Source organism: Rhipicephalus sanguineus, chromosome 10 (assembly GCF_013339695.2).
Source record: "Rhipicephalus sanguineus isolate Rsan-2018 chromosome 10, BIME_Rsan_1.4, whole genome shotgun sequence".
Taxonomy (NCBI): domain Eukaryota; kingdom Metazoa; phylum Arthropoda; class Arachnida; order Ixodida; family Ixodidae; genus Rhipicephalus; species Rhipicephalus sanguineus.
The window spans coordinates 70,691,729-70,710,176 of NC_051185.1; the positions used below are offsets into that span (position 1 = coordinate 70,691,729).

An 18,448-nucleotide genomic window follows, 5' to 3' on the forward strand; every position below is an offset into this window, starting at 1 on the left:
GCCGGCACATCGCGATGTGTTAAAGCGTTGACAAAATTATACTTCTCCTTTTGGAAACGCGGCGAATGGCACGGTCGTAGTAGCGGCTTGCCGGAGCTAATTGAGGAGGCCACGCGTTACTTCACTCTACGGCTTCCAGACGGCGACACCGCCCCTCAAACTAACAGCACTGTGACAGGAAAGTGTGAGAGATAAAAAGCGCGCTCCTGTAGCTTCCTTCATGCGTTTGACGGTAGTCTAGTGGTTTAAACGCCCGCCAGCAATCGTCGCGGACCGAGAGGTCGGGGGCTCGACTCCACTCAACGGAACTTTTTTATCCAGCTTTTCTTTCTTTGCCATCTGATCGCGTTAATTTTGCTGACGTATTTCCGTGACGGAAATAAGTCATGAAAGTTTCGGTGGACCACGGCATAAAACACTTTCTTGTTAAAAGATATTTCTTTTTTCGAATGGCTTAAGCCGCCTGGATCGCATACTGTATTTCAAGACAATGACGATTGAACCACGGACCCACGTGCCTCCAGATTGTGAAATGACTCGGGAGCAACTTCAAGATGCGAGAACGAATAGTTTGAACTACCAGTTGTAGATATGAGAGCAGCCCCGCGTACTCCCGCATTTTCCCGCTTCCCTCATGAAGCCTTTCACCCTGTGCCGTGCTTCCCTTTAGAACTGCAGGAGAAGCCTTTCTTTGTTACTACGAAAGCAATCGCATGCGCACTCCAGACGCATGTTAGCTGTCGCCGTCGCCGTGAGGTTCCGTGTAAAGTCGAAACGACAAGATCACCGCGTACTCCGTATGTTCTGCGTGTAAGTGAAAGCGTGCAGAGGCAGCCAACGATAGCGGCAATCGCGGCCCTTGAGGCGAAACTGCGACTTTTTTTTTCTTGTTTGCAATACTGCGAACCCTCACGGGCTGTTACAAGGGTTGGAAAAAGTATCATGCGATAGTGCTTCGAAGCAACATACGCTTGAAAGAGAGGCCAAGAGTGATGCCGCTGAAAAAGCCAACATCTTTATCACTGACTGCGCTCTCCTCCTCTCAACCTGTGCTTCTCATCCTTCTCCTCTCAAGGTTCTATCAACCCGTGCTGCACTTCTCATCTCAACCTCCTCCTCTCAACCTATGCTCCTCTTCTTTGTCTCTCCTCTCAACCTGTGCTTCTCCTCCTTCTCCTCCCAAGGTCATATCAGGCCGTGCTTCACTTCCTTCTCCTCATCTCAACCTAAGCTCGTCTTATTTCTTTCTCTCTCCTCCTCTCAACCTGTGCTTCTCTTCCATCTCCTCTCAACCTCCTCTCAACCAACGCTTCTCTCCCTACTCTCAACCTGCGTGCTATCTCCCACCTCCGGCACTCGCAGCAGACACGGCCAGCGCGGGTGCAGTCCCCAGCTCTCTCTGCTCTCGAACACGATCACAGCACGCGCTGTTGCGCACTACCGAGCACGTCAGGGCATTCGCGCGCGTACCCGTTCGGTCAGTCGGCCGTGCAGCGAGGGCGCGCGAGCAAGTGGGCTGGAAGGTTGTTTGCGCGCGTGCTCCGTGCACCCCTCTTCTCGCCATCCAAAGCAAGCGCGACCAAGATGAGCTCGAATGCCGGACGCCCTGAACGTGGCAGTTTACGGATATTAACGAGGCACTTATCTGTAGATTTATTACAGCGAAGCCGCCTATGACCAGGGTTCCGTGTATTTGTTTTGTGCGCCAAGTGAAACGTACGTGCCACACACATTGGGCAAACCCCACCACTCACGATCGGTCGTGCATAGATTTCATTCCTTCTTCATTCATTCTTTATTCCTTAAAGGCCCCAATAGAGGTATTACATAAGGGGTGGGATTTAAAAAAAAAATACAAAATTTTATGGCGAGGTAAATGCAGACACTTCTTCCGTGAACGCAGATGAGCAGGTGATAGCAGCGATGTCGTAGGGAGATTTGGCTCCAGCTAAGATTACGAGCAAATCTGCTCCTTTTACACAGAAAGCCATTCTCTCTTAAAAAAAAGAAAGCTTGGTCCATCGCCAACAGCGGGCATTCAGAAAAGAGCGCTCGTCGCCTTCAATAAGTTTCTCGAAGAAACAAATATATAATGGAAACAGTAAGGTACACTCTATATTAAAAGCAAGAATGTGTAACATTAATCTTGGTATGTCTTCACAATTGTATAACGTTGTGATTGTACGCTTTATGTCCTGTGTAATTATTTGTCTTTTGTGTGTTTTCCTGTGTATGTCAAGCCATACAGAACCTTTGCACGTGTACGTGTGAACTTTATTTATTTATTTAAAATACCTCACAGGCCCCAGTGAAGGGGTTTCACATGAGGGGTGGGCTTTTACAATAGATTAGGTGAGTAGATGCTCAATCGCTGCTTTGAAGGTGATGACACTGGAGTGGTACACAACGTCAGGAGGCAGGCCATTCCAATCTTGTGCTGTCTTGGCAAAAAAGGATGAAAGGTGCGCAGTGGTGTGAGCAGCTGGCGGGTACACAGCTTTGCCGTGGTTGATGCGGTCTGAATGACCATGGGTGGGCTTGATGGCGGGAGTACGAGGTGATGCATGATAAAACTTGAAAAAACAGGCAAAGATGAGCGATACGGCGGCGTAATGAAAGGATAGCGAGGTTAGCGCGAGATTTAAGTTCGGTTACGCTTGACTGGTATGAATAATCTGAACAGATGAATCTTGCTGCTCGGTTTTGCACAGTTTCAAGTGTTTTAATGTTGTTAGTTTGGTGAGGGTCCCAAACAGCGCATGCGTATTCAAGTTTGGGTCTGATTAGTGTCTGAAATGCGAGTAGTTTCACAGGGGTAGGAGCTAGATGAAGGTTTCGACGTAGACAGCCAAGAGCGCGGTTAGCTTCGTTAGTGACGTGCGTTATGTGAAGAGACCATGTTAAGTCAGAAGACAAATGAACACCTAAATACTTGTATGAAGTTGCAGATGAAATTTCCGTGTTGTTGATAAGGTATCTTGGAGCTGGGTAGTACTGTCGGCGATGAAAAGAGACTAGTGATGTTTTGTTTGTGTTTAGGGACATTAACCATTTCTTACACCATATTTCGATTTTATGAAGGTCGGATTGCAGTTCATGGACATCTGATGCGTTGTTAATCGGGCGATAAATGACACAATCATCTGCGAAAAGTCTGATGTTAGAAGAAAGGTTATTTGGTAAGTCGTTTATATATATTAGGAAAAGCAGTGGACCTAGAACCACGCCTGAAATAACAGGACGTAAAGAGGAAGAGAGATTATTTTCTCTCTTCGAACTGCTGGCGGTTAGTTAAAAAGTCACAAATCCAATTAAAAACGGGTCAAGATTAAGACGGGAAAGTTTTAAAAACAAGCGTTTATGAGGAACTTTGTCAAATGCTTTCTCGAAATCCAAAAACTTATTTCACCTACCTGAATTCGTGCCCTACTCTTTGTGACTCATGTGTTTTTTGATGGGACTGCGTTTGCACCTCTTGTGTTCTAACGCATGACATATTTTGCACCTTTTTTATTTATTTTTTTCAGTGTTGTATTGTATGTCTCGTTTGCTAAACAAGAAGGAGTAGCCGGTGCCGCCATAAAGGCACTAACCTCTCCGATTCCTTTCAAAAAAAGAAAGAAAGAAAACGTGTCCAAGTTTGTGCTCGAGTCGATCAGTGTGTATCCTAGCGAACACAAGGCCACCTTCACCGCCATCAAGACCAAGAAATAATAACCTACCCATCAAAACAATTATTACCACCAATCAAGAAAATAAATGTGGGTGCGTACCTTTGGTCAGGAATGACCACCAAGAAAGACAATAAATGATTTTGTACCTTTGTTCAAAATGCTATGACACCTCCGTGTCGTGTGCTAGACAGCTTAGCTCGTCATCCAACTTCACATAGCGGAATGGCTTTTATTTTGTTTTGTTCGCTTCTACGTTTCTCAGCATTGCATAAATACTTATCAACTGCGATTACGTAGGCGTTGCTGGGGAGAGTTTGAGGTATATAATTACACTTCAGCTACTCCGTTTCCCTAGGTTGTGCGCCGAAGCTTGAAGAAATAACTAATGGTGAAGTCAAGAGTTGGGTGAACAGATATTTAAATTACGGTACAGGGACTGAGTATGTGATTGCAGGTCAATGCGGTTAATTTTTCGAGTTTTGTGGTTGTCACCAATCTCACGACAGCTATCAAGACAAGAGGATCAGACAGTGCTGCACATGGGCATCGACTCCTCCTAAAATAGATCTATAAATACAAGTGAAAAGTATGACAGGAACACGCCAAGTCAGGAGGATCCAAGACAAGTACACTTAACAAATGGGCACCGAGCATAACAATATAAAAAGAGTGACGTCGCCTTCCCGGCAAAACTGTGACATTTCTTTTTCTAGCCAACTAGAAATCGGCGACGCGAAGTCGAGAGTTCGCCTCCGCTATACGGCGAAAACCGGTCCCCGTCGCTCAGAAATTGCGTGCATGATCGCTGCGCGTTACAGAGTGCAGATTCCGACTTCAAAGGCCCTCCCGTGAGTACAAGGCGTAGAAATGTACGTTGGCAGCACGTAACAAACTTCCCAAAACCAGCAGAGACAATTGGAAGCTTTAGTAATTACCATAAGTAGCAATTAACAAAAACATGATTGACGTCCGGAGTCACACACTGTCGCGTCACAAATTAAAATTAGCTCTTATAAGTCTCTTCATGGCCCGGAATAAAAAAAAAAGCAGCTTCCAAATTTACGTTAAAGAAATGCGCAAAGTGTAGGCAAACATGAATGACACAAGAGTCCGTTAATTTTTGGTAGAAGCAGGTCGAGGGTGTGACTTCACGGTTCTAACGGAAGCAGGTAGTACAATTTGACAAAAAGAAAGAGAGAGAGGGATTAAAAAGTACAGCAGTTGCCGGATACAATGAAGGTAACGCAATTATCATAGGAAAAGTGGCCATTAACCCTTTTGTAGCACGAAGCTACGCGAAAAATGTGGTATTATGAGTGACGAATTGTGATAACGACACGTAGAGCTTTCTTGTATTGGGCTTACCAGCCCCCTTTCTTGCCCACAGCAGTGCTTTAGGCAGCTGCCACCGTCTTGAGGCGGGAACTTTCAAGTATGACCTTACACTTGTTCACCACAAGTATGACCACATTTACACAAGTATGACCTTATACAAGTATGACCTTACACTTGTTCACCGGCATCCAGGACGCTGTCTAGTTACGTCACCATGCATAAAGGGACGCCCTTTAAGTCCTGACTTCCTGGACGCCGCTTGAATCAGTTACGACATAAATCCGTACGGATTTCTCAGAAATCTGTAATTTTTCGGGGAAGTGTCCACGCATTTCTTTGTGGCATGTGTGCTAGAGGGCGGATGGCAATTCTCTTTTTCGTGACCGTTCCTCCATCTCGCACGCGGGATTCTGAGGAAACTGGTTTTGCGTCACTCACCTTAAGCGACTCTGTCTTGGAGCTGACTAGGTTGCCCAAGTCCCTAAGGATCTTTTCTGTCAGCTGCGCGATGTCCTTGTGGTGAGGCTTGGCCTTGAACTCCTCGAAGTTCTGCGAATAACGACAGTGACATGTGCAGCTGTAATCGCTGAGCGAACCAGCAGCGACGACAGTTGATGATCTTTCACGATACCATTGATTTGGGTGCTCGAAAAAGGGACATTTCAAGGCCCAAAACAAACACACGCGAACACACACATCCATACACATACGAACACACACATAAACACACAAACACGCACACACTCGCGCACGCGCACAGGCACAAACAGACGCACGCGCACACACATCTCGCAGATAAAAAGGCGGAGAATTTCACCTACATGTAGTATGATATACTATGCAAAGCATTGCCCCGCCACGGTAGTCTAGTGCTTATGGCGCTCGACTGCTGACCCGAAGGTCGTGAGATCGAATCCCGGCCGCGGCGGCTGCATTTTCGATGGAGGCGAAAATGGTTGAGGCCCGCGTACTTAGATTTAGGTGCACGTTAAAGAACCCCAGGTGGTCGAAATTTCCGGAGCCCTCCACTACGGCGTCTGTCATAATCATATCGTGGTTTTGGGACGTTAAACCCCAGATATTATTATTATTATTATTATTATTATTATGCGAAGTATTCACTGGGTAAAACTATCGAGTAGTGCCTAGGAATTATAAAAACTAAGTAAATTCCACCTTGCACCCGCGACACATGCGCCCGAGCCCCGTACTACGAAGGGGTGGAACTGTAGAAGTGGCAATCCGTTGTGTTCTCGACGTCAACGATCGAGGCTGCAGGGGTCTTCTTAATTAGATCGTTAACTTTACTTTATCGCTTCACAACAGCGTAATTTTACATTGTATATTTTCAACTTACACAGTTAAACACAGTCTAGAAATCATAAGAAGCGCCAGAAGCATCCCGTAGGGTCATTGTAGGTTGACTAAGGTAAACAAATTATATGTATAAAAAGATGCTTTGCAGACAGCTCGGCGATTGGCCTGAGATTGAATAAAGACAATATTATCGTTGCAATAATAATAATTTATCGGGTTTTACGAATCAAAACCACGACATGATTACAGGGCACGCCGTAGCCGGGAGAAGAATGTGTTGTTGGGCGAGTTGGTGCTTGCTGAGTGACATAATGCAGCGCTAAAAAACACACACACCACAAAGTAAGGAACACAAGCCAACGGGACAGGCGCTACTCACAACTTTAATGAAGACTACAAGATTGTAGCACATATATAAGCATCCCAATGCGCAAACGCAACACCACAAACCATAGGGGGCATATCATATCAAAGATTTGAAAAAAATTATGTTCCGCATTGTACAGAAAGACCGACGTCTGACTGACGCAATCATCATTCTTCTCTTTGATATAGAAAGCCTCGAGAAGTTCACACGCTGTTCACGCCTGTCCCGCCGGTTTGTGTTCCTTACTTTGTGGTGTGTTAGATGTGAAGCATCTTATAGCGGAGTTCAATCCGGCGGTGGTGGTGTGCGGCGTGACCACCCTTACTGCGCATGCGCAAACCTTCTCCACTTCTCCTCTCCACTTCCCCTCCCCCTCCCCACCACACCACCTCTCCCCTTTCCCTTTCCCATCCCCCTCTCCTTTCCCCCTCTTCACTTCCCCTCTCCTCTCCTCCTTTCCCCTCTCCCCGCCCCTTTCCCTTCTCTTCTCACCTCTCCTCTCCCCCTTTCCCCCTCCCCTTCCCTTTCCCCCCTCACCACTCCCCTTCTGAAACGCGGGTTCTACATGCCGAAACATTGCTTCGCATCGCTTCATGGTCCCCTTTAGCGGGAGATGGTGTGATTTTTTTAGCGCTGCATTATGTCACGTAGCCGGGAGCTCCGCAAATAATTTTGGCCACCAGGGGTTCTTTTAACAAGCAGCTAATTGTAAGCACGCAGTTCTTTCCGCATTTCGTCCCGATAGAAACGCGGCCGCCGTATCCGGGACTCGAACCCGCTACCCCTAGCTTAGCATTTCGACACCTTAGCCGCTAAGCTAACACGGCGGGTTATATTGCTGTTACAACGTCTATTATTAAAAAAAAGTTAGAGAAACGTTAGCCAATATTAGTCAACGTTACAAATCATTTGGCCATCTGTTGCCAATATTAGCCAACACTGGATACCATGGGACAGTATTTAGCGAACGCTAACCAGTGCTGCTGGCACGCGAGTATGCGAGATAGTTGTATTAGGCCTGAAATTACCGTCTTTGACAGCATCGCGCACACAATCACACCTTGTTACAAAAAAATGGTCATAAGGGGCCTGAAGAGGGATTGTCTAACGAAAAAAAAATACTAAAAAAGCAAGAAATTTTAATCAACGAAGACAAAACAAATCACTCTGTCTCACGACGGAAACATGGCCCTCGACCCATATATATATAACTACCGTGCGAAGAGAAAAAAAAACAAAGAAGAAAAACAAAGAAAGAAACAGGGAATTTATCGCTGGGCCCACTTACACCTGCCGCAAGCCGCCGTACATTTTGCTTTATGGCGGTGCCGCCGTTATAAGAGCGGCGCCTCCGTTTTTCCTCGCCGCGGTTTTCCATCAGATTCTGAGAATAATTTAATCCCCCACCGCGGGCTTCGTATATACACGTTGTGGCGGTGTGCGTGCCCAAACCTCAAGAAAAAGCCCGCCGGCCGTGTGAGGCTATAAATCGAAGCAGCTGTAGCGATGAAACTGTGCTTACGAGGTTATTCACGAAATGGTCTGAGACTACATTGTGCGTCGTATTCTTTCCTTTTATTTTTTTTTTTTTTGCTTTTTTCTCCCCTCTTTACACGCCACCGGCGTACATTACGTGGTTCATCGTTCATCGTATACGAAACGTTTTATATAATTGTCTTGTTTTAAATGTTTTAAACATTTTGTTTTTTTTTTTTTTGAGCCTACGCCGCATCGTTCATTTCGCACCGCGGTTTTTCTCATCCGCTCGAAGTTATTTTAGCAGCTTCATTTTAGTGGTTTCTTCTCATGCGTATTTTTTTTACCCACGTGCTCACGTTCAAGACGCTACATTCCCCTTCTCAAAGATGAAGATAAGAAGCTACAAATTACGACAAGTGCCGCTTTCGGTAAAAAAAAAAAATAGGGGCGCTTTGTAAAATCAAAAATTTTCTAATTGAATGAACCGGCTTCGGTAGAGATTGTTGATTATTTGGCGCATACGTAATCAATCCTAAACGCCCGAGCCGGCAGGCTTCAAAGCTTTGCACTTTGTTATCTCCCCACTCGACAAAGCGTAAACTCTCGATTTTATAAACCAATTATACACTTGACTATGTTGACGTAAATGATGCAATTACTGTCACCGGCATCCCGATTTCTCCGAATATATAACTTCGTTTTTAGGCTTGTTTCTGTGCCTGACACGCGTTGTAAAGCATTGTTGTTTCTGCGGGAATAGTCAAAACAGAAACGATAACTCGAACTTAATATTTATTTACACGGCACCCGCTAAGTTCAACGAAAGATGCGTCGACTGACATTATTTGTTTTTCTTTTTTTTTTAAGTTTACGAGGAAAGTTACAAATAAACCAAAATGCGTATATAAGGCGTCAGCGGAAACGATGCTTGCGAACAACCGAAACACTTCTAGCGTAACCAGTGCGAGCTCATACTGGTTTGTTTCTTGTTTATTTTTGCCTGAGGCTATAAACTAATCGAATAGTTTACCGGATGATGTGACGCATGAAAGCAATGTATGTTATTTGGAAGACTGCGTATAGAGAAATATTTTGCTAAATGCGCTTCCACTCGTTTGTTGACCCTCTTGATGTGCATATGCTCAGTTCATTTGATCCCTCACTGTGAGTACCCTCCACAGGCGCTTAGCGGTATCACTAACCATGCAAGATTTCATTAAGGATTAATTGAAACGTCCATGTAAGTAAAACAGGCCCACCTCTTTAATCTCGGTGAAATTCGACGCAAATAGACTCTGGTTGGAGATCTCTGTACCAAAACGCCAAGCCCAGTTCCGGACACTGCAAGGAGAGAAAAATAAACAGACGCATGAGAACACTTGCGTATCGCTTTAAGGCAATAGTCAATAGCACCTTAGACAACAGTGTCTAATGACATTAGCAAATAGTAACGCCTTAAGGATGTAACAACGTGAGCGTAAGGATTCAAGTGTAACATTAAGGCTCACTTTGAAAGGATTTGCGAAAACAACACACTTTATGTACGTTCCAAAACGCCGTGCTGTAAGGCATTCCGCCTGTCACTGTTTTATTAAGTTAAAATATATGCTAGAAAATAATGAAGCTTTTGGTCTTGAAAATACTGCGCGAAAAAACAGCCAATGACGTGTAGTTAGGAAGACAACGCATCGTGAGCGCTACTATCAAGTGGATGTTCGTGTAGGAAAACAGAGGCGTATGCTAAAAATATTGCCTGCGGGCTTACATACGGAAAAAATGATAACAACTAAATGGCAAAAGATAAAAATTAACATCAATACAACTACAGTCCTCACGGACTGAAACGCGACACCAATCTTTTCTTTAGTACAACGACAGCTGTGAGCGATTGCTCGAGATAACCGTGTCATGTCGCTACGAATCTAGCCACTAAATGTAGGGTTGGCTCTGATTTAAGTGTTCCAGTCAGAATCACGACAATATGACACGAACTGAAGACACTCGAAACGAAAATGCGTCCATTACTTAGCTCTAAAGTTTTGCGTTTTTTTTAAAGTTTGACGTCCCAAAAGAATGATATGATTATGACAGACGCCGTTGTGGAGAGCTCCGGAAATTCGGACCACCTGGGGTTCTCTAACGCGCGCCTAAATCTAAGAACACGGGCCTCTAGCATTTTGCCTCCGTCGAAAGCTGCCGCCGCGACTGGGATTCGATCCCGCGACCTTCAGGACAACAGTCAAGCACAATAACCACTGGAACATTACGACGGGTTAAAGTTTCGCGTTTCAATCCAAGTGTACTGTACCTTCGTCAAACAGATGTTGACCATAAACTGATAAAGTGTATGTGAGACGGCCTTCCGGATTCAAAATCAAACCGTAAAACTCACTTAAGTCTTCTCAATAAGAGATGAAAAAGACAGCGCTGCAAAGTTCACAAAGAGGGCAGGGAAGAACCAAACAGACGAAGAGCATAGTGAACATTGAAGCGCTGCCTTTTTCATCCATTGTGTTCCAACTAGCCCCTACACAAGCTTTTATTAGGCGAGTTTCCTTGAAACGTATCGCTATCGGTCCTTGTACACGCACGCGGGTTGAGCAACGAGCAATGTCTAAAAACAAAGCAAACACTATTACGAGCCACCGTGTTTGCCATTTGTTCATCTTCTAACCGTGATAGCCTGCGGTCGCTTAGAACCGTTACGTCACAGGGACGAGCCGGAGCGTCTGCATACTTGTAATTACTTGCCAGGCTGATCGATATCGAGCACTCGCACGTTTATTGGAAGCCACACGAGCCACTGTGGCGCAACTCAATCAGTAACGACAGAAGTGTTTGTCTTGTTAGACCAGGCAAAGGCGTACGGTTATCCGCGTAAGCACTTGGCTGCCAAGCAATGACTTGTGACGTGTAATGACGTAACGATGCCAAGGGTGACCTCACAACGATTAAGTCGCGGGATTCGAAAGATAGACCGAAAGGACTGACAGGCCGGTATTACACACAACTTTATGGAGGCCACGGAAAATGAACCATTGCGCAAAAAAGCATTAATGTGTAGTAATTGAGGGATTAAGGGAAGCGAAAGTGAACGAAAAACAACTAGCCGCTAGTTGAATACGGACCTACGTAATGCGGAGGTTGTGGGTTCGTATCCCACCGGCGGCAAGTTGCTTTCACTAGCTTCATTTTTTTGTTCGATTCATGGTCAAGAGATGGAGATATGTTACCCCGCAACGGTGGTCTAGTGGTTATGGCGCTCGACTGCTGACCCGAAGGTCGCGGGATCGAATCCCGGCCGCGGCGGCTGCATTTTCGATGGAGGCGAAAATGTTTGAGGCCCGTGTACCTAGATTTAGGTGCACGTTAAAGAACCCCAGGTCGTCGAAATTACCGGCGCCCTCCACTACGGCGTCCCTCATAATCATCGTGGTTTTGAGACGTTAAACCCTAGATATTATTATTGAGATAAATATGTTCATCGTGGGATGTATTGGACCGCCGGAGCGGTCATCTGTAGGAGGCCAGACAACACAGAGTCCAAGCTCAAATTCGCACTCCAGGATAACGGTTCAGATACCGCAATCTTTAATTACAGCAATTTCTTTTCTTTGCTTGTGGAGTCAAGAGGAGTACGACAAAGCGACCAGACTTAAGAAATCGCATTCACAAGAGACTTACGTGAAGACTGCAAAACGAAGGAACATGCAGACGGTAAGCGCGAATAACAAGCTCGCTGCTTCATGATCGTCATCTTGAAAACAGCGCAAAAGAGACACGGTCAATAGATGATAAAGGATCACGCCACAGCGCTGACTCGTAACTAAATTTTTATTTGATACTACATGCAAGCATAAATACTGACAAGCAGTCACCAATGTGACCATTCTTCACAAAGGACGAGTCAGCGCTGTGGTGTGTCCTTTATTTACAGTTGTCAGCGTCGTTCTTGCTTTTTTTGCGCTGTTTTGAAGATTTTCGAGAACCATTATTAGCTAGCCCAGTTGTCGATTCTAGCTAGCTCATATCAGATGGACTCTACTACAGTATAACCGGTGTCTAGTTACAGATACGAAGTACCAAGAACCGGAGACGAAGCACCCGAGACGATGTATCAGGGAAGGGGAAGCACGAGCTGTTATGACGGAAAGCTAGGTTAGATGATGACACTAGGGAATCGGGAAGCGCGAGATGGAATCAGCTTGCGCACAACAAGGCAAATCCGCAATCAATGCGAGAGGCATCCGCCTTGCAGTGGAAGTAAAAACAGGCTGAGAATGGGGACGTTGGAAGCAGGTTATTACAAATGGAACATAAAACCTCACAGGGTTCCTTCTGTATTTGCCTAGGACAACTCGAAGGCGAAAGCCATCTTATTCTTTTTCTTTTCAGTTGGCGTATCAATGCCCCCCCCCCCCCGCGCCCCTACGAAAGTTCTCTGCACCTAACGCGGTTTTGCACTGCCCTCAAGATCGGAGACATTGTAATCTTTCCGCCCTTCACATGGTTGTGCACTGCTTCCGTGATCGGCCCACCTTTGACTAAGCGACCATGTCAGGTGATGACGTCATCACATGACGTCACATAGCGGGATGGTACATGACGATGTCACAGCGACGTCATGAATGCATCATGGTTACGTCGCAAATTTTGGTGATCTGTGAAGTTATGATGAGGTCATCACGTGATTTTTACGTCACTCTTGTTGACGCCGACGCCGTCGGACGCCATCGGTCAGTTGTCGCGTTCGATGAGGAATCTAAGGCTTTCGCCTTAACAGCGTACCTCCCCTGTGTTTGTAGAATAGAGAGCGCGACAGCATCGATTTCTCGATCTTCGTTGAGTAACCAACCATGATGTGGTGTGTGTGTGTGTGTGTGTGTGTGTGTGTGTGTGTGTGTGTGTGTGTGTGCGTGTGTGTCCAGTTGTGCTGTCCTGCGCCAGCTTGATAACTCGTGGGCGCCAGCTCAAGGCGCCCACGAGTTATTTCCGCTGCCGCGACTCGCCGTCGGTCGTCGTGTCGCCACGAATCCTCGCACGGGCGTCGCCTCATTCACCCCCTCACGGAACCGGAAGCAGCAAGTGGATATAGCTCTGAGCACACGAGGCGCGGTCATTTCCGGTGACAGACCGCGGCTGTCGCGGCCTCGCGCGGTGCATAAATATCGCACCTAATGGAGGGGGCGCGAGATTATAGCTGTGGGGCGCGTGGGGAGATACGGATTGGGTTACCGACTATCTTTCGTTATCACGGACATACATACATAGGTACGTGCGTGCGTGCGGACATTACATACATACATACATACATACATACATACATACATACATACATACATACATACATACATACATACATACATACATACATACATACATAGATAGAGACAGACAGACAGACAGACAGACAGACAGACAGACAGACAGACAGACAGACAGACAGACAGACAGACAGACAGACAGACAGACAGATAGATAGATAGATAGATAGATAGATAGATAGATAGATAGATAGATAGATAGATAGATAGATAGATAGATAGATAGATAGATAGATAGATAGATAGATAGATAGATAGATAGATAGATAGATAGATAGATAGATAGATAGATCGCGTGTTTGATTCGCGGCCATGGCCACCACAACCCGTCCCGAAAACATGCATACGAGTCCGACAGTACATCGTACTGATTCCAAGCACTCGGTATCTGCGTAACTAACTAACTAACTAACTAACTAACTAACTAACTAACTAACTAACTAACTAACTAACTAACTAACTAACTAACTAACTAACTAACTAACTAACTAACTAACTAACTAAATAACTAACTGACTAACTAACTAACTAACTAATTAACTAACTAACTAACTAACTAACTAACTAACTAACTTTTATAACAACGCGCGCTTGATGGCTGCAAATCCATATTATCACACATGTTTTAAGGGATCACGCGGAATTTTATGCAGGTTTTCGTGTTACGAGGGTGAACGAATGTGTGTCACATACGACACGATTTTTTTTTTCGCAAGTATCATTAGCAACACACGCACGGCTACACACTATCGAGACTGAAAGTCGTATAATCGTATGAGGCCGAGCACAGAGCAACGATTTCGGTATTCATAACGCGTAACACGACGTTGGCACAACACCGGATGCGTTGAGTAATACAGGGCAAACTCCTCGTCCATCGCTGGCACGAGAACACAGAGCCGTCCGCTCCGCGGGGTCTCTCATATCCGCATGGCGGACTCATTACCGCAACGGGCCCGCTAGAACTTGCCGGGGGACTCGTAAAAAAGGACGCGGAGACGGAAGAAAGCCTGCATGACTTCCGCTCGCCGCGGTGCGTCGCTGTCGGCACGTAGCGAGTTGTTTGGGGGCGCGGCGAACGCCCCGCAGTACTCCTCTCTCTCACCGCATACGTCGGTCATTGATGCTTCACAGAGCTTGCGTTTCATCTTGTTCTTTGCTTGAAAAAAAAAAAAATCCTAACACGCTATTTGGCAAGGCAGCCAGCGTGCAAGGAAACGTCACTGTCAGCGCTACCAGCGGGCTGCGGCGCCGACAACGGTACACATCTTGGAGCTCTCTAGGTCACCACGCCTGTTCTATTTGTACGAGATTTCGCTCTATAGTCGGGTTCGAACCTAAGATATCAAAACAGTTCAAAACTCACAGTGTCCCTTATACATTCGCCTAAGACGACTCTAAGGCGAACGCCACTTTCTTCCTTTAAGGCGAAATCCTTAGACGCCTCCTCAAACGCCAAAATTGAGCGGTGTCCCACGTCGGTGGCGTGAATACAATTTATGCAAAAAATCACATAATTACGTCACCACATGACGCCATGGTGACGTCGCAGGTCGCCAGAATGTGAGGCGTATCCATGACGTCACTGTGTGACGTCATCACATGGCATCATTGCTTGGTGAAAGGTGGGCCAATCTCGGAGGCAGTGCAAAACAAGGCCAGGTGCGGAAAAGCTAACGCCTCCGATCCTGGAGGCATTGCAAAACAGCGTTAGGTGCAGAAGGCTTTCGAAGGGGAGCGCGGGAGGTTTAGTAAATTGACTTAGAAGAAAAGAATATGGCCTTCGCCTTCCAGTCGACTGAGGTGGGCGCATAAGAGATCCTTTGGGTTTTTTTTTTCTAGTCAGTTCATGTAATAACACAACCCCCTCCACCCGCCCCCCTTTAGAGCTTTCTGCTAGGGTTGTGCGAATATTCGAAAATTTCGAATAACGGATCGAATAACGTTCTAGTATTCGATTCTGTACTCGAATTGAATAGCGCATATTCGAACTACCGAATATTTTTCGAATACGTTTCGACTAATCAGCACCGACAGGAAAACTCCAAATGAACAACACGTTGGAAGAGCAAAGGATTATTTTTGTTGTTTTTAAATCAGTGAATTCCCAATATGCACGCTGGTCATGCTTTTAAGGGACGATCGCAGCTTTACTGATCACGGATGAAGGAATTTCAGCTCTAAACTCCAGTGTCGCCAAAGCTAATGTGTCCTCAGTCCACTATCAATATCAGTAGATTCATAATGTTCATTCATTAAATGTTATTTAACTTTTAGATCTTCGTGTTATTTGAAAGCTGATGACGAAGTACCACCTCGAATACTACAGTAACTGCTGTATTCACACTACAGTTAAAAAGATAGCTAGGATACTAGGTCTAGTCGTTACTGTATACGAGCTTACCTCAGTTTACACAAGAGGTATCTTTAATTGGTTAAATGTAACGGTAATGTTACTTTGTTAAAGTTGGTGAACATTTGTTTTGAAATAAAAAGTTGTAGAATTCTAGGCCTGTCTTGAAAATGGTTGCCTTAATATTGGAAAACTATCCTAATAGCATTCTATACGTACGCGTATTCGATTCGGTATTATCACTATTCGATTCGTATTCGATTCGGTTATAAATTTCACTATTCGCACACCCCTACTTTCTGCACCTAACCTGGCTTCTCTCTGCTTCCAGGATCGGCCCACCTTTGACCAAGGGACGTTGTCATCATGTGACGTCACGTTATGTGACGCCACCATTTAACGTTACATTTTGTTTGTTCCTTTAGGTAATTTACGACTTAAAATGAAAATAACATCTTAGCCATATTCACAATACCCAGCGTCCAATGGCATTCGAACGAGTGGCAAATCGTTGCTGGTTCTCCCAGCAACTTTCCGGTCAGTTTGTAGCGCCATAAGTCAGACACTAACAATAAAATTGGTACACTGTTTCGCGCATTGAACCTTTATTATATTAAAAGTTCCGGTCACCTGCCAAACCATTCCTGCCTCTGTTTTTCTCAGACGCTCTCACAATCCTTTACAATAAGATGTATTATATCAACACGGTTAACTGCCGTGGGGAATAAGTGCTACGCACGAATCATTCGCAAGTTGGCTCTGACTTTCAGTTTAATTGAAAAAAGAATATCTATAACTTATAGAAGCTTCGCTTAAAAACAAGCTACAAAAAAGCGCTCTTTTAAATCATTCTGCCGTACACTGCAATGTTTCGGAACATGCGAACGCCAGCGAATTGTCAGGAATCACACGACTAACAAATGCGTAATTATCCCGGACGCCATCTTCCCGAATTATCCGCACTGATGATGCAATGCATCACTGATGATGATGATGATGCAATGCAGGCTGCGCAAACCAATGAGGCTGCAGCGGGCAAACGAAGAAATGTTTTCTTTCTTATTATTTTTTTTTGGTTCGGATCACGTCCCACTGTTTACATACGCCAGTGGCAAACGAACTCAACTCGAAACACAGATCACCGAATCGAAGCGCCAGAACAATAAAAGAACAAAGCAGGAACAAGACGGCACCCCGGGTCGCTCAGCAAAACGCTTTGATGAACACGTGAAGGCTTGTCATTACGCGAACAACGAATGGCCTAGAGTTTAAATAAGAACAAAGAACACAGATCGACACGGAAAGAATTGGGAGAGGGGGGGGGGGGCAGAGGACAAGGGAGGGGTGAGTAAAATAAGCGAAAGAAAAACCACGTTCGCTTATACGTCTCCAGTATAGTGGCCGGATCCGAGCGAAACTGCGACTATCGCGACGATTAAAAACAAAGCGGAAATGGATTTCAACAGAACCGGTTTCGCGCAGCTTGCAAGCGCCGGACGCGAATGAAACAAAAATTAGCGAAGAAAAAAGAAAAACGGCAGTTTCGATTGAACGATCGGCGAAGCGAACAGGCGAAAGTTTAATTAAGCGTCATCGGCAGAACATAAAACAGGAGGCTGGCATGGCAGGACCGTAACACAGGAACGAGGGAGCAGGAAGGGAGAGACGGGAAAATAATAATGTCGACGAGGGAAAAAGAAATGACGGAGGCAATAAAGGAAGGAAGGAAGGAAGGTCGTCGGATGAAATCGAACCACTGCACCAGCATCGTGGAAGCGAGCACCGCTGTAAGCTTCATTAAGCGCCGCTGCTGCAAAGCTTGCCGAACTCTCTCTCTCTCTTTCGCTAGGAATTGGACTTTGAATCGGAAGGCGCCGTTGCCAGAGAGAAGAGTGAGCGAAATGAAATAGAGCGGACACGGCGTTTTTCTTTTTTGTGTGTGCTCTCCTCATTTCGCGAGCGGAGAGGAGCGTGGAAATCAATCCTTTCACTTCGGGATAAGGGAACGGCGTCTGTAAGGGGGGGTAGGGGAGCTGTCTGTATGACCGTGGCCAACGTCCGGACCATTCCAGTCGATGGCGATTGAGTTTCGCCGCCTTTAGGTATATACGCCGATGTGTTTGGTCCGAAGGAAGGGCAGAAGAGGGAAACATTGTGAAGCATAACATTCCCCCCCCTCCCTTTCCTGGGAGGTGGAGGAATGCTTCACAATGTCTCAGCGCTTTGCGCACCGCGAGAAGGTCGCAGCAGAGAACGCTGTTTTCGACTCCTCCGAGGGGAAGCGGCCGAAGGCGTGGCGTTTAGAAGGAGCTCGGTAACGGCTTTTCGCACTCGGCATCAGTCGTCTGTGTGTAGCACGTGACGTCACGATAAGCGTTATGGCTGTCATTTAGATATAAAAATCCGCCATTGGGAGGTTCGCTAAAATCGCTGAACAGAGCATGTTCAGCGTTAGATTGACATGCGGGTCAAGCTTGGCGACCGTAACAGGAACGACGAGACATAAGTCCGTCCACTAATACCGCGCGCACAGCTTGGAGAGACGTTAGCTTGGAGGGAGTGCTAACAGCCACACACACTCTATACAAAAGCCTTTCTA

General features: G+C 45.8%; 1 protein-coding gene across 2 annotated transcripts in view; it reads right to left on the bottom strand.

Annotated features, from left to right (window-relative positions):
• The window catches only part of LOC119372104 (voltage-dependent calcium channel subunit alpha-2/delta-3), a 205,891-nt gene that overhangs the window by 97,954 nt on the left and 89,489 nt on the right, over positions 1 to 18,448 (bottom strand). For both annotated transcript variants that reach the window (XM_037642567.2, XM_037642566.2), the window contains exons 2-3: positions 9,432 to 9,513; positions 5,448 to 5,558 (exon numbers count right to left, since the gene is read on the bottom strand). In XM_037642567.2, coding sequence (XP_037498495.1) covers positions 5,448 to 5,558; positions 9,432 to 9,513 — 193 coding nt within the window. The remainder of the gene's footprint in view (positions 1 to 5,447; positions 5,559 to 9,431; positions 9,514 to 18,448) is intronic.